The sequence below is a fragment of the Aegilops tauschii genome, chromosome 1, assembly GCF_002575655.3.
Source record: "Aegilops tauschii subsp. strangulata cultivar AL8/78 chromosome 1, Aet v6.0, whole genome shotgun sequence".
NCBI classification, from domain to species: domain Eukaryota; kingdom Viridiplantae; phylum Streptophyta; class Magnoliopsida; order Poales; family Poaceae; genus Aegilops; species Aegilops tauschii.
The window spans coordinates 468,968,696-468,990,554 of NC_053035.3; the positions used below are offsets into that span (position 1 = coordinate 468,968,696).

At 44.5% G+C, this 21,859-nt stretch overlaps 1 protein-coding gene across 1 annotated transcript; it reads left to right on the plus strand.

The window, feature by feature from the left end:
- Positions 1–8,939: 8,939 nt before the first annotated feature.
- On the plus strand, positions 8,940–9,867 carry LOC109774370 (non-specific lipid-transfer protein 2-like). The gene has a single exon (XM_020333087.4). It carries the CDS (start codon positions 9,033–9,035, stop codon positions 9,327–9,329), a length of 297 nt encoding a protein of 98 aa, XP_020188676.1. The 5' UTR covers positions 8,940–9,032; the 3' UTR covers positions 9,330–9,867.
- The last annotated feature ends 11,992 nt before the right edge of the window (positions 9,868–21,859 follow it).

Genomic DNA, 21,859 nt, shown 5'->3' on the forward strand with positions numbered 1-21,859 from the left:
CACTTTCGGAGATACCCGTAGTGCACCTTTATAGCCACCCAGTTACGTTGTGATGTTTGTCACACCCAAAGCATTCCTACAGTATCCGGGAGTTGCACAATCTCATGGTCTAAGGAAAATATACTTGACATTAGAAAAGCTTTAGCAGACGAACCACACGATCTTGTGCTATGCTTAGGATTGGGTCTTGTCCATCACATCATTCTCCTAATGATGTGATCCCGTTATCAATGACATCCAATGTCCATGGTCAGGAAACCGTAACCATATATTGATCAACGAGCTAGTCAACTAGAGGCTCACTAGGGACATGTTGTGGTCTATCTATTCACACATGTATTACGATTTCCGGATAACACAATTATAGCATGAACAACAGACAATTATCATGAATAAGGAAATATAATAATAACCATTTTATTATTGCCTCTAGGGCATATTTCCAACAGTCTCCCACTTGCACTAGAGTTAATAATCTAGTTACATTGTGATGAATCGAACACCCATAGAGTTCTGGTGTTGATCATGTTTTGCTCGTGGAAGAGGTTTAGTCAACGGATCTGCGAAATATCTATGTCTCCATCTTGAACATTTTCACGAATGGAGTTGAAGTGACGCTTGATATGCCTGGTCTTCTTGTGAAAACTGGGCTCCTTGGCAAGGGCAATAGCTCCAGTGTTGTCACAGAAGAGAGTCATTGGGCCCGACACATTGGGAATAACTCCTAGGTCGGTAATGAACTCCTTCATCCAGATTGCTTCATGTGCTGCCTCTGAGGCTGCCATGTACTCCGCTTCACATGTAGATCCCGCCACGACGCTTTGCTTGCAACTGCACCAGCTGACTGCCCCACCATAAAAAATATACACGTATCCGGTCTGCGACTTGGAGTCATCCAGATCTGTGTCGAAGCTAGCATCGACGTAACCCTTTACGACGAGCTCTTCGTCACCTCCATAAACATGAAATATATCCTTAGTCCTTTTCAGGTACTTCAGGATATTCTTGACCGCTGTCCAGTGTTCCATGCCGGGATTACTTTGGTACCTTCCTACCGAACTTACGGCAAGTTTCACATCAGGTCTGGTACATAGCATGGCATACATAATAGACCCTATGGCCGAGGCATAGGGGATGACACTCATCTTTTATCTATCTTCTGTCGTGGTCGGGCATTGAGCCGTGCTCAATCTCACACCTTGCAACACACGCAAGAACCCCTTCTTGGACTGATCCATATTGAACTTCTTCAATATCTTGTCAAGGTATGTGCTTTGTGAAAGACCAATGAGGCGTCTCGATCTATCTCTATAGATCTTGATGCCTAATATGTAAGCAGCTTCTCCAAGGTCCTTCATTGAAAAACACTTATTCAAGTAGGCCTTTATGCTTTCCAAGAATTCTATATTATTTCCCATCAATAGTATGTCATCCACATATAATATGAGAAATGCTACAGAGCTCCCACTCACTTTCTTGTAAACACAGGCTTCTCCATAAGTCTGTGTAAACCCAAACGCTTTGATCATCTCATCAAAGCGAATATTCCAACTCCTATATGCTTGCACCAGCCCATAGATTGAGCGCTGGAGCTTGCATACCTTGTCAGCATTCTTAGGATCGACAAAATCTTCTGGCTGCATCATATACAATTCTTCCTTAAGGAAACCATTAAGGAATGTCGTTTTGACGTCCATTTGCCATATCTCATAATCATAGAATGCAGCAATTGCTAACATGATTCGGACGGACTTCAGCTCCGCTACGGGTGAGAAGGTCTCATCGTAGTCAACCCCTTGAACTTGTCGATAACCCTTAGCGACAAGCCGAGCCTTATAGATGGTCACATTACCATCCGCGTCAGTCTTCTTCTTAAAGATTCATTTATTTTCTATGGCTCGCCGATCATCGGGCAAGTCAGTCAAAGTCCATACTTCGTTTTCATACATGGATACTATCTTGGATTTCATGGCTTCAAGCCATTTGTCGGAATCCGGGCCCGCCATCGCTTCTTCATAGTTCGAAGGTTCACCATTGTCTAACAACATGATTTTCAGGACAGGGTTGCCGTACCACTCTGGTGCGGAACGTGTCCTTGTGGACCTACGAAGTTCAGTAGCAACTTGATCCGAAGTTTCATGATCATCATCATTAACTTCCTCTCTAGTCGATGCAGGCACCACAGAAACATCTTCCTGAGCTGCGCTACTCTCCGGTTCAAGAGGCAATACCTCATCAAGTTCTGCTTTCCTCCCACTTACTTCTTTCGAGAGAAACTCTTTCTCCAGAAAGGATCCATTCTTGGCGACAAAGACCTTGCCTTCGGATCTGAGGTAGAAGGTATACCCTATAGTTTCCTTAGGGTATCCTATGAAGACGCATTTTTCCGATTTGGGTTCGAGCTTTTCAGGTTGAAGTTTCTTGACATAAGCATTGCATCCCATAATTAACTTTTAGAAACGACAGCTTAGGTTTCTTCCCAAACCACAATTCATACGGTGTCGTCTCAACGGATTTCGACGGAGCCCTATTTAAAGTGAATGCGGCAGTCTCTAAAGCATAACCCCAAAATGATAGTGGTAGGTCAGTAAGAGACATCATAGATCGCACCATGTCCAACAGAGTATGATTACGACGTTCGGACACACCATTACGCTGAGGTGTTCCAGGCGGCGTGAGTTGTGAAACGATTACACATTTCCTTAATTGCGTGCCAAATTTGTGACTCAAATATTCCCCTCCACGATCTGATCGTAAGAACTTTATTTTCCTGTCACGTTGATTCTCAACCTCACTCTGAAATTCCTTGAACTTTTCAAAGGTCTCAGACTTGTGTTTCATTAAGTAGACATACCCATATCTACTTAAGTCATCAGTGAGAGTGAGAACATAACGATAACCACCGCGAGCCTCAACGCTCATTGTACCGCACACATCAGTATGTATGATTTCCAATTAGTTGGTTGCTCGCTCCATTGTTCCGGAGAAAGGAGTCTTGGTCATTTTGCCCATGAGGCATGGTTCACACGTGCCAAATGATTCATAATCAAGAGACTCCAAAAGTCCATCTGCATGGAGTTTTTCATGCATTTGACACCAATGTGACCAAGGCGGCAGTGCCACAAGTATGTGGGACTATCATTATCAACCTTACATCTTTTGGCATTCACACTATGAATATGTGTAACATCACGTTCGAGATTCAATAAGAATAAACCATTGACCAACGGGGCATGACCATAAAACATATCTCTCATATAAATAGAACAACCATTATTCTCATATTTAAATGAGTAGCCATCTCGCATTATACGAGATCCAGATACAATGTTCATGCTCAAAGCTGGCACTGAATAACAATTATTGAGGTTTAAAACTAATCCTGTAGGTAAATGTAGAGGTAGCGTGCCGACGGCGATCACATCGACCTTGGAACCATTCCCGACGGGCATCGTGACCTCGTCCTTCGCCAATCTCCGCTTATTCCGCAGCTCCTGTTTTGAGTTACAAATATGAGCAACCGCACCGGTATCAAATACCCAGGAGCTACTACGAATGCTGGTAAGGTACACATCAATAACATGTATATCATATATATACCTTTGGTATTGCCGGCCTTCTTATCCGCTAAGTACTTGGGGCAGTTCCGCTTCAAGTGACCGTTTCCCTTGCAATAAAAGCACTCAGTCTCAGGCTTGGGTCCATGCTTTGGCTTCTTCCCGGCAACTTGCTTGCCAGGCGCGGCAACTCCCTTGCCGTCCTTCTTGAAGTTCTTCTTACCCTTGCCTTTCTTGAAACTAGTGGTTTTATTGACCATCAACACTTGATGTTCCTTTTTGATCTCTACCTCCGCTGATTTCAGCATTGAATATACCTCAGGAATGGTTTTCTCCATCCCCTGCATATTGAAATTCATCACAAAGCTCTTGTAGCTAGGTGGGAGCGACTGAAGGATTCTGTCAACGACCGCGTCATCCGGGAGATTAACTCCCAGCTGAGACAAGCGGTTGTGCAACCCAGACATTTTGAGTATGTGCTCGCTGACAGAACTATTCTCCTCCATCTTACAACTGTAGAACTTGTCGGAGACTTCATATCTCTCGACCCGGGCATGAGCTTGGAAAACCATTTTCAGCTCTTGGAATAGCTCATATGCTCCGTGTTGCTCAAAACGCTTTTGGAGCCCCGGTCCTAAGCTGTAAAGCATGCCGCACTGAACCAGGGAGTAATCATCACTACGCGACTGCCAGGCGTTCATAACGTCTTGAGTTGCTGGGAAAATGGGTGCGTCACCTGGCGGTGCTTCAAGGATATATGCTTTCTTGGCAGCTATGAGGATAATCCTCAGGTTACGGACCCAGTCCGTGTAGTTGCTGCCATCGTCTTTCAGCTTGGTTTTCTCTAGGAACGCGTTGAAGTTGAGGGAAACATTAGCGCGGGCCATTTGATCTACAAGACATATTGTAAAGATTTTAGACTAAGTTCATGACAATTAGGTTCATCTAATCAAATTACTTAATGAACTCCCACTCAGATAGACATCCCTCTAGTCATCTAAGTGATACATGATCCGAATCGACTAGGTCGTGTCCGATCATCACGTGAGACGGACTAGTCATCAACGGTGAACATCTCCATGTTGATCGTATCTACTATACGACTCATGTTCGACCTTTCGGTCTCTCGTGTTCCGAGGCCATGTCTATACATGCTAGGCTCGTCAAGTCAACCTAAGTGTTTTGCTTGTGTAAATCTGGCTTACACCCGTTGTATTCGAACGTTAGAATCTATCACACCCGATCATCACGTGGTGCTTCGAAACAACGAACCTTCGCAACAGTGCATAGTTAGGGGGAACACTTTCTTGAAATTATAGCGAGGGATCATCTTATTTAAGCTACCGTCATTCTAAGCAAATAAGATGTAAAACCTGATAAACATCACATGCAATCAAATAGTGACATGATATGGCCAATATCATTTTGCTCCTTTTGATCTCCATCTTCGGGTGCCCATGATCATCATCATCACCGACATGACACCATGATCTCCATCATCGTGTCTTCATGAAGTTGTCTCGCCAACTATTACTTCTACTACTATGGCTAACGGTTAGCAACGAAGTAAAGTAATTACATGGCGCTTATGTTGACTCGCGGGTCATAAATAAATTAAGACAACTCCTATGGCTCCTGCCGGTTGTCATACTCATCGACATGCAAGTCGTGATTCCTATTACAAGAACATGATCAATCTCATACATCACATATATTATTCATCACATTCTTTTGGCCATATCACATCACATAGCATACCCTGCAAAAACAAGTTAGACGTCCTCTAATTGTTGTTGCATGTTTTTACGTGGCTGCTATGGGTTTCTAGCAAAAACGTTTCTTACCTACGCAAAAACCACAACGTGATATACCAATTTCTATTTACCCTTCATAAGGACCTTTTTCATAGAATCCGATCCGACTAAAGTGGGAGAGACAGACACCCGCTAGCCACCTTATGCAACTAGTGCATGTCAGTCGGTGGAACCTGTCTCACGTAAGCGTATGTGTAAGGTCGGTCCGGGCCACTTCATCCCACGATGCCGCCGAATGAAGATAAGACTAGTAACGTCAAGTAAATTGATAAAAGCGATGCCCACAACAACTTGTGTTCTACTCGTGCAAGAAACTACGCATAGACCTAGCTCATGATGCCACTGTTGGGGATCGTTGCAGAAATTTAAAATTTTCTACGCATCACCAAGATCAATCTTTGGAGAGACTAGCAACGAGAGAGAGGGGAGTGCATCTTTATACCCTTGAATATCGTGACACGGAAGCGTTACAAGAACGCGGATGAAGGGGTCGTACTCGTAGCGATTCAGATCGCAGTTGATTCCGATCTAAGCGCCGAACAACGGTGCCTCCGTGTTCAACATACGTGCAGCCCGGTGACGTCTCCCACGCCTTGATCCAGCAAGCAGAGAGGGAGAGGTTGGGGAAGACAACTCCAGCAGCAGCACGACGGCGTGGTGGTGTTGGAGCAGCGTGGTACTCCGGCAGGGCTTCGCCAAGTGCCGCGGGAGGAGGAGGTGTTGGAGAGGGGGGCTGCGCCTTGGATGTGGTGCGGCTGCCCTCCCACCTCCCCTCTATTTATAGGGGCAAGGGAGAGGGGGGTCGGCCCCCTCCAGATGGATCTAGAGGGGGGCGGCGGCCAAGGGGGGAGGCTTGCCCCCCAAGCCAAGGGGGCGCCCCCTTTAGGGTTTCCCCCCAACCCTAGGCGCATGGGCCCTAGGGGGTTTTGGCGCCCAGCCCACCTAGGGGCTGTTCCCCTCCATATTCAGCCCATAGGGCCCTCCGGGGCAGGTGGACCCTCCCGGTGGACCCCCGGAACCCTTTTGGTGGTCCCGGTACAATACCGATAAACCCCCGAACACTTCTGGCGACCGAATAAGGACTTCCCATATATAAATCTTTATCTCCGGACCATTCCGGAACTCCTCGTGACGTCTGGGATCTCATCCGGGACTCCGAACAACATTCGGTAACCACGTACAAACTTTCCGTATAACCCTAGCGTCATCGAACCTTAAGTGTGTAGACCCTACGGGTTCGGGAATCATGCAGACATGACCGAGACATCTCTCCGGCCAATAACCAATAGCGGGATCTGGATACCCATGTTGGCTCCCACATGTTCCACGATGATCTCATCGGATGAACCACTATGTCAAGGAATCAATCAACCCCGTATACAATTCCCTTTGTCAATCGGTACGTTACTTGCCCGAGATTCGATCGTCGGTATCCCAATACCTCGTTCAATCTCGTTACCGGCAAGTCACTTTACTCGTTCCGTAATGCATGATCCCATGACTAACTGCTTAGACACATTGAGCTCATTATGATGATGCATTACGGAGTGGGCCCAGAGATACCTCTCCGTCATACAGAGTGACAAATCCCAATCTCGATTCGTGCCAACCCAACAGACACTTTCGGAGATACCCGTAGTGCACCTTTATAGCGACCCAGTTACGTTATGACGTTTGGCACACCCAAAGCGTTCCTACAGTATCCGGGAGTTACACAATCTCATGGTCTATGGAAAAGATACTTGACATTAGAAAAGCTTTAGCAGACGAACTACACGATCTTGTGCTATGCTTAGGATTGGGTCTTGTCCATCACATCATTCTCCTAATGACGTGATCCCGTTATCAATGACATCCAATATCCATGGTCAGGAAACCGTAACCATCTATTGATCAACGAGCTAGTCAACTAGAGGCTCACTAGGGACATGTTGTGGTCTATTTATTCACACATGTATTACGATTTCCGGATAACACAATTATAGCATGAACAATAGACAATTATCATAAACAAGAAAATATAATAACCATTTTATTATTGCCTTTAGGGCATATTTCCAACAAAACATTCTACAACCTTGCAATTAGTGTGGCTGTGGCGAAGCAAAGTCAGGAAGCTGTAGCTCTACCTGACTTCCCTTGCAATGTCAAAGGATCTCGTTCCTGCTTATCCATGCTGCCTCAAGCCCTCGACACTCCATAAACCAGGAGGCTCGATCGATATCTTCCTTAATCATCGCCGTCCTAAAAGGATGCGATCGACCTGTGCACCAGCGCGCGCGCATGCGCGAGCAGCTACCTGAGCACCCATCTACGTGTAACTCAGCAGTGCACAGAGTCGATACTTTCCTTGAACGTTTCGGCACGCGCATGATGGGTTCCACACTTCCACTAACCCACTGAGATCATCAAGCAGCCCATGTTCACATAGTAACACGGAAATACTAACGCCCACATGTGTGAGCGTTTGCATCTCGCCCACACGCATGGATCAACATTCGTTTATGTTTGCACAAATCTTGGCATGTTTTGCCAGATTTTGATGTCACGTAGGACGGGATTGGTGTGTGGGCGTTGGAGAGTTCGTCCACACACCCGCAGCACGCGATTTGCCAGCTGCGCTGTGTGGGCGAACTAGTTTCTGCCCACACAGCCACCAGCTAGTTCATGCGCGTGTGGGCGATCTGCTTTTCGTCCACACAACAGTCGTACGTTGTTGGATGGCAACTGCAGTTATACGTACGTGGCAACTAGGTAAACACACATGGCAACTATGATTCGATGCTAGACGGCAACTGCAATTGCGCGTACGTGGCAACCAGATTAACACACATGGCAACTGTGATTAATCATACATGGCAATTATGGTTGGACCACACGTGGCAACTAGGTAAACACACATGGCAACTACTGTTTGACCATATGTGGTAAGTAGTTAAGCACACACGGCAACTATATGGTTTGATTACAAGCGGTAGTATCATAAATTAGACATGACAACTATAGTTAACCAAAACAGATAGAGTTGCCATGCTTTTACAACTACATTTGCCATTCCGGATAACTACATATGCCATCCCAGATGGCAACTAAATCGTTATCCCGCGGGTACCTAACGTAGCTGCGTCAGAACGTATGGGCATTTTTGCTTCCTGCCACACGTGCGGGATGGAGATGAGTAATACTTGTTGGGCGTGTGGCACGAAGTAGCTGCGCCCACACGTGTGAGCAATTATAATATTTGCCCACACACAACCCGTGTGGGCTGCCTCCTACTCATGCCACACAGTGTGTGGGCAGATATCTAGTATGCCACACGTGTTGACGTTATCAGCGTCCTAGTAATAAAGCCCAACACGTCACCCGATCTGCAGCGTCGATGCGCCACGCGCCGTGTCGATCGGTCCCTAGTGGAGCTCTATGTCCACGCGCATGTCGGTAGTGCACCCATGCTTGATGCTTCCGCGTTGTACACTCTGTCGCGCGCCACACCTACTACCTGTTGTGCATGCGGCCTATAAAACGCACCGTCGAACGCTCCCCATTCTCCACAACCCAACCCATTGGCATCAGCCAACACTCCTCACCTACGCACAGTCGCACAGACACCGCGCGAGAGCAGCTTCACCACTTCCCTCCCATCCGAGCCCAAGGAGCAACCATGGCGGCGTCGAAGGCCACCCTCGTCTGCTTCATGGCTGTGGCTCTCGCGGCGGCGCTGCTGGCGGTGCCGGGCGCGGTGGAGGCGGCGACGTGCAGCCCGACGCAGCTGACCCCGTGCGCGCCGGCCATCATCGGGAACGCGGCGCCGAGCGCTGCGTGCTGCGGGAAGCTCAAGGCGCACCCGGCGAGCTGCCTGTGCAAGTACAAGAAGGACCCCCACCTGCAGCGCTACGTCAACTCCCCCAACGGCAAGAAGGTCTTCGCCGCGTGCAAGCTGCGCCTGCCAAGGTGCTGAAGTAGCTAGTGCCACGAGCTTCGTCCATGTCCCTCGCACGTTGCACGTACGCTACGTACGTTGGAGTACCGAGAGTGTGTGAGGTACTCCCTCCATCTTAAAATAAGTGTCTTGACTTTATATTAACTTTAGTATAAAGTTATATTAAGATTAAAACATTTATAGAGTAAGTGTAAAGTCGAGACACTTATTTTGAAAAGGAGGGAGTATAATAATAAAACGAGGGGAGTGCTATATATACTTTACGAAACAGAAATAAATTTTGACAGTGTTGTACTACTGTGGTACGGTGCCAGCTGTTATGTTCATGTGTCACGTATACTCATGTCCTGTATATGGCAGCATGTATATGTCAGAGTAATAAACATAAATATTTTGTTCTGTTCCGTTCCGCTCCGCTCCGGAAAGAAAGATTTTTTTTTGAATGGGAAAAAAAATTAATAAATAAAATCAGAATATATGAACGGTAGCACCTGCGGTTACATGTTATATAAAAATGGTTTGTGGCTAAAAAAATTAATGACGTGGAAGGCTTACATGTGCTTGATGATGTGAAGGATTTGCATGTGTTGAGAAATTAAATGTGGAGTGCTTGTACGTGCTTAATAATATCGAGGACTTATATGTGCTAGAAAAAAAATGCAGTGGGCTTGTACTCTTTAAAAAATAGAGGATGACAAGCTTGCTTCATGCATGTACTTTAGGAAAAGGGCGAGCCACCGAAAACAACAACGAGATGGTCGGAAAGAAATGATGAGTCAACAAAATGGCGATACCAAGTGTTAAGAACCTTGTTTAGACTCTCAATCGAATTTTGAATTTGATCATGGACATGAATTACTTGGGAATGTGCAGTGTCTCGGGGTAGAAGCGGGGGCAATTGTTGTGGACGAACCTCTTGTCGAAATGGCCTGACCTCTTCGGTCGTTCGATGCAGTTGGACCCAAGCAGTACATCTTCGGCATGCATAGATCAGGGGTGTTCGCACTTAACCTTCCATGCATGACATTATGGAGGAATATACACTAGTAGAAAAACAATCTTACGTTCACCTCATTAGTCCCGGTTCGATTACGGCCCGGTACTAATGGTACCATTAGTCCCGGTTCAAACGGCTATGCATTAGCCCCGATTCATTTGTGACCTATAGTCCCGGTTTGTGTCACAAACCGGGACTAAATGGGTGGTGGTAGGCTGGCGTCAGGCCGGGGCCCCACGAGCCCCTTTAGTCCCAGTTTCTGACACAAAGCAGGACTATAGGTTAGACCTTTAGTCCGGGTTGGAGCAATCAACCGGGACTAAAGGGGTCTAACCTTTTAGTCCGGGTTGGTGGCTCCAACCCGGACTAAAGGGGTTTTGCAATTTTCAAACTCTACCCCCCCCCCCCTCCTCCCTAGTATCGCCTTTTCAGTTTTGAAAAAAAAACAAAAGAAAATGATAAAAACTTCAAAAATTAAAATCCTTCGAGATGTAGTTATGTTACTACATCTACTAGTTAGGGAAATTTGAAAACATAAATTTCGACATGTTTTGCAAAAAAGTGTTATGAAAAAGTAAAACGACCATAACTTTTGCATACGATGTCGAAAAAACGTATAATATTCAGCACGAAAAGCCGGTTCCGATTTCGACGGCCATAGTCCGTTTTGCAAATTTTTAGAATCCTCAAATTCTGAAAAGAAAAAAAATTATGCTCAAATTTCAGTTTTTATGAATTGTGGTCAAACTATTTATTCAAGAAATATTAGTGTTAATAAATAATTATTGTTTTTTACAATAATAGTTTCAAAATTCAAACGGTGAAACGTGTGACTTCATGCTCAAGCTAAACTCCTAAGGATTACGAGGATTGACAGCTTACTATTGTCAGGAAAATAACAAGTGCAGACTTGGAAACTAGGGGGAATAGAACTCGAAAGTTAAGCATGCTCAGGCTGCAGTAGTGAGAGGGATGGGTGACCGGCCGGGAAGTTAGACGATTTGAAATGAGTGCTCCACACTTGAGCAGTGATGAGGGGTGATTAGAGATTAAATTGTCAAATAATTCAGATATTTAAAAATAAAAAAATTCAAAAAAATTCAAAAAAATCAAAAAAAATAATCATTTAGTCCCGGTTGGTCCGCGGGCTCGTGCCACGTGATGGGCCTTTGGTCCCGGGTCGTGTTGAACCGGGATTAAAGGGGGGACCTTTAGTTCCCACCCTTTAGTGCTGGTTGCAGAACCGGGACTAAAGGTCCTTACGAACCGGGACTAAAGCCTAATTCTGCACTAGTGATACATGAAGTGATAAAGACATTACCAAAGTACTAACAATAAAAAAGGATAAACTAAAACGGGAAAGGAAGGCGACATGTGCACTTGAAGTAGCTCTGTAAGCCCAAGACTTGAAATCCATACCGAGAAGGTAACAAGAAGCAGTGCCCCAAGGAGTGGCACTAGGGTCGTCAATGGGCCTCACAAGCTAAGACCTTGCAAAATAAAACAACATCACCATTTTTCGCAGCATACATCCACTAGTTGGCCATTCGAAGATGATGCAAACTAATGAGTGTCATTACACTAGTAGAAAAAGGACCTAATCTGAGACACATTAGTCTCGGTTCAATTTTGGCCCGGTACTAATGGTACCATTAGTCCCGGTTCGAACGACTATGTATTAATGCCGGTTCGTGTTGAATCTTTAGTACCGGTTCGTGCCACGAACCGGTACTAAAGGGGTGGTGGCGGGCTGGCGTCAGGCCGGGGCCCCACGAGCCCCTTTAGTCCTGGTTCGTGGCACAAACCGGTACTAAAGGGCTAACAAAAGAAAATGATAAAAAAATTTAAAAATTAAAATTCTTCGAGATGTAGTTATATTACTACATCTACTAGTTAGGAAAACTAAAAAACTTAAATTTGGACATGTTTTGCAAAAAAGTGTTATGAAAAGGTAAAACGGCTATAACTTTTGCATATGATGTCGGAAAAAAACGTATAATATATCAAAATGTTCAGCACGAAAATCCGCATTCACTTTTGACTGCCTATGGCCTGTTTGCAATTTTTTAGAATCCTCAAATTCTAAAAGGAAAAAAAGATATGCTCAAATTTCAGTTTTTTTGAATTTTGGTCAAACTGTGGTCAAACTACTTATTCAAGAAATATTAGTGTTACTAAATAATTATTCAAGAATATTAGTGTTACTAAATAATTATTTCAGTTTTTTGAATTTTGGTCAAATCTAGTCAAACTATGGTCAAACTGTGGTCAAATTATGGTCAAACTATGGTCAAACTACTTACTCAAGAAATATGAGTGTAAGTAAATAATTACTGTTTTTTAGAATAATAGGTTCAAACTCAAACGGTGAAACGTGTGACCTAATGCTCAAGCTAAACTCCTGAGGGTTAATAGGATTGACAGCTTACATTTGTCAGGAAAACAACCAGTGCAGACTTGGAAAGTAGGGGGAATAGAACTCCGAAGTTAAGCATGCTCAGGCTGGGGTAGTGAGAGGATGGGTGACCGGCCGGGAAGTTAGACGATTTGGAATGAGTGATCCACACTTGAGCAGTTAAGAGGGGTGATTAGAGACTAAATCATCAAATAATTCAGAAAATTGAAAATAAAAAAATCAAAATTTCTTTTTCCAAAATTTTCAAAAAAAAATTTGAAAAAAACCTGGACGCGAGCTCACGCCATGTGGTTGGCCTTTAGTGGCGGTTCGTGCCGAACCAGTACTAAAGGGGGGGGGGTTTAGTATCCACCCTTTAGTGCCGGTCGCAGAACCGGCACTAAAGGCCCTTACGAACCGGTAATAAAGCTCCATTTTCTACTAGTGCTAGTAGAAAATAGGGCTTTGGTTCGGCCAGAAAAGAGCATTAATCCCGGTTGCATTACGAACCGGGACTAATGTGAGCATTAGTCTAGTTCGAGCGGCTAGGATGCTATGTAGGCATTAGTCCCGGTTCAAATGGGACCTTTAGTCCCGGTTGGAGCCGCGAACCGGGACTAAAGGGTGCGAGGACCTTTAGTCCCGGTTCGTGGCTCCAACCGGGACTAAAGGGCTAACCTTTAGTCCCGGTTCGAGCCACCAACCGGGACTAAAGGGATTGAGGCATTAGTCCCGGTTCGTGGCTCCAACCGGGACTAAAGGTTTGACCTTCAGTCCCGGTTGGAGCCACTAACCGGGCCTAATGCCTCAATTGTCAAATTCTATCCCCCCCCCCCCCCGTGTATCGCCATTTCAGTTTTGGAAAAAACAAAAGAAAATGATAAAAAAATAAAAAAATTCTTCGAGATGTAGTTATGTTACTACATCTACTGGCTAGGAAAATTAAAAAACATAAATTTATCACCCACAGTCTAGTGGTCAAGTAGAATTGAGCAATAGAGAGCTTAAATTAATTTTGCAAAAGACTGTTAATAGATCTAGAAAGAATTGGTCCAAGAAACTTGATGATGCATTATGGGCCTATAGAACTGCATATAAAAATCCTATGGGTATGTCTCCGTATAAAATGGTTTATGGAAAAGCATGTCACTTACCTCTCGAATTAGAACATAAGGCATATTGGGCTATTAAAGAGCTCAATTATGATTTTAAACTTGCCGGTGAGAAGAGGCTATTTGACATTAGCTCACTTGATGAATGGACAACCCAAGCCTATGAGAATTCCAAGTTGTTTAAAGAAAAAGTTAAAAGATGGCATGACAAAAGGATAAAAAAGCGTGAGTTTAATGTAGGTGACTATGTGTTGCTATTCAACTCTCGTTTAAGAATTTTTGCAGGAAAACTTCTCTCTAAATGGGAAGGGCCTTACGTTATCGAGGAGGTCTATTGTTCTGGTGCCATAAAAATCAACAACTTCGAAGGCACAAATCCAAAGATGGTGAACGGTCAAAGAATTAAACATTATATCTCAGGTAATCCTAGAAATGTTGAAACTAATATTATTGAAACCGTAACACCGGAGGAATACATAAGAGACACTTTCCAGAACGTTTCAGACCCCGAGAAGGAATAGGTATGTGGTACGGTAAGTAAACCGACTCCAAAACAGTTCTAATGGCAAATTTTCTCCGTTTTGGAATATTTAGAAAAATAGGAAAATAAGAAGCAGTCCGGGAAGGACACAAGGCCTCCACGAGGGTGGAGGGCGCGCCCTACCCCCCTGGGCACGCCCCCCTGCCTCGTGGGCACCTCATGCGCTCTCTGGACTCCGTTTTCTTGCACAATACTTCTTTCGGTCGGTAAAAATTCATTATATAATCTCCCGAAGGTTTTGACTCCTGTATCACGCAAATATCCTTTGTTTTCGTTTCGAGCTGTTTTTCTGACAGATCTAGATCACCATGACATCTCCAAGCGCCCCCAAGGACAAGTTCTTCGAGAAGGTCATCAACCCCTACCTCGCAGAGGTGCTGCAACACCCTCAAACCATTGAGATGCGTGATGGGTTGCTGCACATCCGCGATGTTGAGGGACCAAGGAGGACCGGAAGCGTGGAGACGAGACTCGAAGCAATGGAGCAACAAGTTTTCAAGTGCCAGGGGATGGTGGAACGTGGACTCAACGCCAACCATATGATGATCGCAGAGTTCACCAACAACCACAAGATGGATGCTAAGAATATTGGGGAGACCATCTTCAAGCTACATGAGAAGATCGAGCACCTCGAAGCCCAAATCTATGACCTGCAAAACCAAAACTGTGAGTATGAATATAGATTCAAGAGGATGAGTTTGGCTGCAGATTTGAGGATTCCGGAGACTCGATCATCCTTCTATGATGGTGAGCCTATGCCTTGGAAGATGGACGACAAGCCTACATCATCAACGACTCCATCACCTTCTCCAGCAAGGGAGACATAATCACATGGGTATGGGCACTCCCCTTGGCAACTGCCAAGCTTGGGGGAGGTGCCCCGGTATCGTATCACCATCACACTCCTATCTTTACCGTTTTTCTTAGTTCGATCCTTTTAGTAATATCTTGATCTAGTAGAATAAAGTTTTAGTATGATCTAGTTTTGAGTTTTGCTTTATGATCCCTCTATGTAATCGAGTCCGTGAGTTATATAATAAAGATTAGTGTTGAGTCAAGGGCTTGATTATTTTGCCATGATCTTGAGTGAATAAAAGAAAAAGAAAGAATAAAAAGAAACAAAGAGATCATATTGATCTTATGGAGAGTAATGACTTCACATATAAAGAGTATGATGATTAAAAGTTGTTGAGAGTTGAAAACCATAGCTTTGGTCATCGTTGCAATTAATAGGAAGTAATAAAGAAAGAGAGGTTTCACATATAAATATACTATCTTGGACATCTTTTATGATTGTGAGCACTCATTAAAATATGACATGCTAAAGAGTTGATGTTGGACAAGGAAGACAACGTAATGGGTTATGTTTTCTTATATCTGATATAAAGTATATTGTCATGGATCATCCAACATGTTGAGCTTGCCTTTCTCCCTCATGCTAGCCAAATTCTTTGCACCAAGTAGAGATACTACTTGTGCTTCCGAATTCCCTTAAACCCAATTTTGCCATGAGAGTCCACCATATCTACCTATGGATTGAGTAAGATCCTTCAATTAAGTTGTCATGGGTGCAAGCAATAAAAAATTGCTCTCTATATATGTATGATTGATTAGTGTGGAGGAAATAAGCTTTATACGATCTTGTGATGTGGAAGAAATAAAAGCGACGGACTGCATAATAAAGGTCCATATCACAAGTGGCAATATAAAGTGACGTTCTTTCGCATTAAGATTTTGTGCATCCAACCCTGAAAGCGCATGACAACCTCTGCTTCCCTCTGCGAAGGGCCTATCTTTTACTTTTATCTTCTACCTTATGCAAGAGTCATGGTGATCTTCACCTTTCCTTTTTACATTTTATTCTTTGGCAAGCACATTGTGTTGGAAAGATGCTGATATATATATATATATATATATATATATATATATATATATATATATCTAATTGGATGTAAGTTAGCATGAGCTATTATTGTTGACATTACCCTTGAGGTAAGAGGTTGGGAGGCGAAACTATAAGCCCCTATCTTTCTCTGTGTCCGATTAAAGCTCCGTAACCACAAGTATTGCGTGAGTGTTAGCAATTGTGAAAGACTAAATGATAGTTGAGTATGTGGACTTGCTGAAAAGCTCTTATATGGACTCTTTCTGATGTTATGATAAATTGCAATTGCTTCAATGACTGAGATTATAGTTTGTTAGTTCTCAATGAAGTTTCTGATTCCTACTTGACATTGTGAATAGATTATTACTTGAGCATAAGAAATCATATGACAATACCCATATATGTTGCTGTTATAAGAATGATCATGATGCCCTCATGTCCGTATTTTATTTCATCGACACCTCTATCTCTAAACATGTGGACATATTTATCGTTATTGGCTTCCGCTTGAGGACAAGCGAGGTCTAAGCTTGGGGGAGTTGATACGTCCATTTTGCATCATGCTTTTATATCGATACTTATTGCATTATGGGATGTTATTACACATTATGTCACAATACTTATGCCTATTCTCTCTTATTTTACTAGGTTTACATAAAGAGGGAGAATGCCGGCAGCTGGAATTCTGGGCTGGAAAAGGAGCAAATACTAGAGACCTATTCTGCACAACTCCAAAAGTCCTGAAACTCCGCAGAAGTTATTTTTGGAAATAACAAAAAATACTGAGCGAAGAAAATACCAGAGGGGGCCCACACCCTGGCCACAAGGGTGGGGGCGCGCCCCCTACCTCGTGGGCCCCCTGGTGGCCCTCCGGTGCCCATCTTCTGCTATATGAAGTCTTTTGTCCGAGAAAAAATCATAAGCAAGCTTTCGGGATGAGACTCCGCCGCCACGAGGCGGAACCAATCTAGGGCTCTGGCGGAGCGGTTCTGCCGGGGACACTTCCCTCCAGGAGGGGGAAATCATCGCCATCGTCATCACCAACGCTCCTCTCATCAGGAGGGGGCCAATCTCCATCAACATCTTCACCAGCACCATCTCCTCTAAAACCTTAGTTCATCTCTTGTATCCAATCTTTGTCTCTAAGTCTGGGATTGGTACCTGTAGGTTGCTAGTAGTGTTGATTACTCCTTGTAGTTGATGCTAGTTGGTTTATTTGGTGGAAGATCATATGTTCAGATCCATTATGCATATTAATACCCCTCTGATTATGAACATGAATATGCTTTGTGAGTAGTTACGTTTGTTCCTCAGGACATGGGAGAAGTCTTGCTATTAGTAGTCATGTGAATTTGGTATTCGTTCGATATTTTGATGAGATGTATGTTGTCTCTCCTCTAGTGGTGTTATGTGAACGTCGGCTACATGACACTTCACCATTGTTTGGGCCTAGAGGAAGGCATTGGGAAGTAATAAGTAGATGATGGGTTGCTAGAGTGACATAAGCTTAAACCCTAGTTTATGTGTTGCTTCGTAAGGGGCTGATTTGGATCCATATGTTTCATGCTATGGTTAGGTTTACCTTAATACTTCTTTTGTAGTTGCGGATGCTTGAAATAGGAGTTAATCATAAGTGGGATGCTTGTTCAAGTAAGGACAGCACCCAAGCACTGGTCCACCCACATATCAAATTATCAAAGTACCGAACACGAATCATATGAACGTGATGAAAACTGGCTTGCCGATAATTCCCATGTGTCCTCGGGAGTGCTTTTCTTTATATAAGAATTTGTCCAGGCTTATCCTTTGCTACAAAAAGGATTGGGCCATCTTGCTGCACTTTATTTACACTTGTTATTCGTTACTTGTTACCAATTACCTTATCACAAAACTATCTGTTACTGATAATTTCAGTGCTTGCAGAGAATACCTTGCTGAAAACCGCTTATCATTTCCTTCTGCTCCTTGTTGGGTTCGACACTCTTACTTATCGAAAGGACTACAATAGATCCCCTATACTTGTGGGTCATCACTAAATAATTATTTGAGTTTTTTGAATTTTGGTCAAATCTGGTCAAACTGTGGTCAAACCATGGTCAAACTACTTATTCAAGAAATATTAGTGTTACCAAATAATTATTGTTTTTCAGAATAATAGTTTCAAACTCAAACAGTGAAACGTGTGACTTCATACTGAAAGCTAAACTCCTGAGGGTTAATAGGATTGACATCTTACTATTGTCAAGAAAACTACAAGTGCAGACTTGGAAACGAGGGGGAATAGAACCCGGAAGTTAAGCGTGCTCATGCTGGGATAGTGAGAGGATGGGTGACCGGCCGGGAAGTTAGATGATTTGAAATGATCAAGGGTGATTAGAGATTAGAGGTTAAATTCAGCAGTGATAAGGGGTGATTAGAGATTAAATTATAAAATAATTCAAAAATTAAAAAATCAGAAGAAAAAATTAAAAAAAATCAATTTTTTTTTCGAAAATTCCTTTAGTCCTGGTTGGTGTTACCAACCGGGACCAAAGGTGGAGCTCCAGGCAGCGGCCACGTGGATGGCCATTAGTCCCGGTTCGTATAAGAACCGGGACTAAAGGGGGGCCTTTAGTACCGACCCTTTAGTCCCGGTTGTAGAACCGGGACTAAAGGCCCTTATGAACCGGGACAAATGGCCCTTTTTCTACTAGTGTATTGTCAGCATTGTCAAAGGGCCTTATTACACCGAGATAACATTGCAAACCCGAATCTCATTGGCTTATCTCATGACTTCACTTCGAGATAATCTGCAAACGCCATCGAAGGACGGTGCAAAACTAACATTCCATCAAACAACACGAACCTTTACCACTAGCTCCAGCATGGGGACAATACTATGCTTTGTAAAAAAATGAGGATGTCAACCTACACTGTTCAAAAGCACATATTGTTGGAAATATGCCCTAGAGGCAATGATAAAATGGTTATTATTATATTTCCTTGTTCATGATAATTGTCTATTGTTCATGCTATAATTGTGTTATCCGGAAATCGTAATACATGTGTGAACACATAGACCATAACATGTCCCTAGTGAGCCTCTAGTTGACTAGCTCGTTGATCAATAGATGGTTACGGTTTCCTGACCATGGACATTGGATGTCATTGATAACAGGATCACATCATTGGGAGAATGATGTGATGGACAAGACCCAATCCTAAGCATAGCACTAGATCGTGTAGTTCGTTTGCTGAAGCTTTTCTAATGTCAAGTATCATTTCCTTAGACCATGAGATCGTGCAACTCCCGGATACCGTAGGAATGCTTTGGGTGTACCAAACGTCACAACGTAACTGGGTGGCTATAAAGGGGCACTACAGGTATCTCCGAAAGTGTCTGTTGAGTTGGCACAGATCGAGACTGGGATTTGTCACTCCGTATGACGGAGAGGTATCTCTGGGCCCACTCGGTAATGCATCATCATAATGAGCTCAATGTGACCAAGTGGTTGGTCACGGGATCATGCATTACGGTACGAGTAAAGTGACTTGTCGGTAACGAGATTGAACGAGGTATTGGGATACCAATGATCGAATCTCGGGCAAGTAACGTACCGATTGACAAAGGGAATTGTATACGGGATTACTTGAATCCTCGACATCGTGGTTCATCCGATGAGATCATCGAGGAGCATGTGGGAGCCAACATGGGTATCCAGATCCCGCTGTTGGTTATTGACCGGAGAGTCGTCTCGGTCATGTCTGCGTGTCTCCCGAACCCGTAGGGTCTACACACTTAAGGTTCGGTGACGCTAGGGTTGTAGAGATATTAGTGTGCGGTAACCCGAAAGTTGTTAGGAGTCCCGGATGAGATCCCGGACATCACGAGGAGTTCCAGAATGGTCCGGAGGTAAAGATTTGTATATAGGAAGTCCAATTACGGCCACCGGGAAAGTTTCGGGGGTCACCGGTATTGTACCGGCACCACCGGAAGGGTCCCGGGGGTCCACCGGGTGGGGCCACCTATCCCGGAGGACCACATGGGCTGAAGTGGGAAGGGAACCAGCCCCTGGTGGGCTGGTGCGCCCCCCATGGGCCTCCCCCTGCGCCTAGGGTTGGAAACCCTGGGGGCGGGGGGCGCCCCACCTGACTTGGGGGGCAAGCCCCCCCCCTTGGCCGCCGCCCCCCCTTGAGATGGGATCTCCAGGGGCCGGCGCCCCCCCAGGGCCCCTATATAAAGGGGGGGGAGGGAGGGCTGCAGACCCTAAGCCCTGGCGCCTCCCTCTCCCTCCCGTAACACCTCTCCCTCCCACTGAGCTTGGTGAAGCCCTGCCGAGATCCCCGCTGCTTCCACCACCTCGCCGTCGTGCTGCTGGATCTCCATCAACCTCTCCTTCCCCTTACTGGATCAAGAAGGAGGAGACGTCTCTCCCAACCGTATGTGTGTTGAACGCGGAGGTGCCGTCCGTTCGGTGCTAGGATCATCGGTGCTTTGGATCACGACGAGTACGACTCCATCAACCCCGTTCTCTTGAACGCTTCCGCTCGCGATCTACAAGGGTATGTAGATGCACTCATCTCTCTCATTGCTAGATGACTTCATAGATTGATCTTGGTGATGCGTAGAAAATTTTAAATTTCTGCTACGATCCCCAACAGTGGCATCATGAGCTAGGTCTATGCGTAGTTTCTATGCACGAGTAGAACACAAGTTGTGGGCGTCGATTTTGTCAATTTACTTGCCGTTACTAGTCTTATCTTGATTCGGCGGCATCGTAGGATGAAGCGGCCCGGACCGACCTTACACGTACGCTTACGTGAGACAGGTTCCACCGACTGACATGCACTAGTTGCATAAGGTGGCTAGCGGGTGTCTGTCTCTCCCACTTTAGTCGGATCGGATTCGATGAAAAGGGTCTTATGAAGGGTAAATAGAAATTGGCATATCACGTTGTGGTTTTGGCGTAGGTAAGAATCGTTCTTGCTAGAAACCTATAGCAGCCACGTAAAAGTTTGCAACAACAATTTGAGGACGTCTAACTTGTTTTTGCAGCAAGTGTCATGTGATGTGATATGGCCAGAAGATGTGATGAATGATATATGTGATGTATGAGATTGATCATGTTCTTGTAATAGGAATCACGACTTGCATGTCGATGAGCATGACAACCGGCAGGAGCCATAGGAGTTGTCTTAATTTATTTATGACCTGCGTGTCAACTGGAACGTCATGTAATTACTTTACTTTATTGCTAACCGTTAGCCATAGTAGTAGAAGTAATAGTTGGCGAGACAACTTCGTGAAGACACGATGATGGAGATCATGGTGTCATGCCGGTGACGATGATGAACATGGCGCCCCGAAGATGGAGATCAAAAAGGAGCAAAATGATTTTGGCCATATCATGTCACTATTTGATTGCATGAGATGTTTATCATGTTTTATATCTTATTTGCTTAGAACGACGGTAGCATAAATAAGATGATCCCTCGCTAAAATTTCAAGAAAGTGTTCCCCCTAACTGTGCATCGTTGCGAAAGTTCGCTGTTCCGAAGCACCACGTGATGATCGGGTGTGATAGGTTCTAACGTTCGCATACAACGGGTGTAAGCCAGATTTACACACACAATACACT

What these genes read in the sequence shown, in the direction of transcription:
- LOC109774370 (XM_020333087.4), top strand. Translation starts at nt 9,033, where the DNA reads ATGGCGGCGTCGAAGGCCACCCTCGTCTGCTTCATGGCTGTGGCTCTC.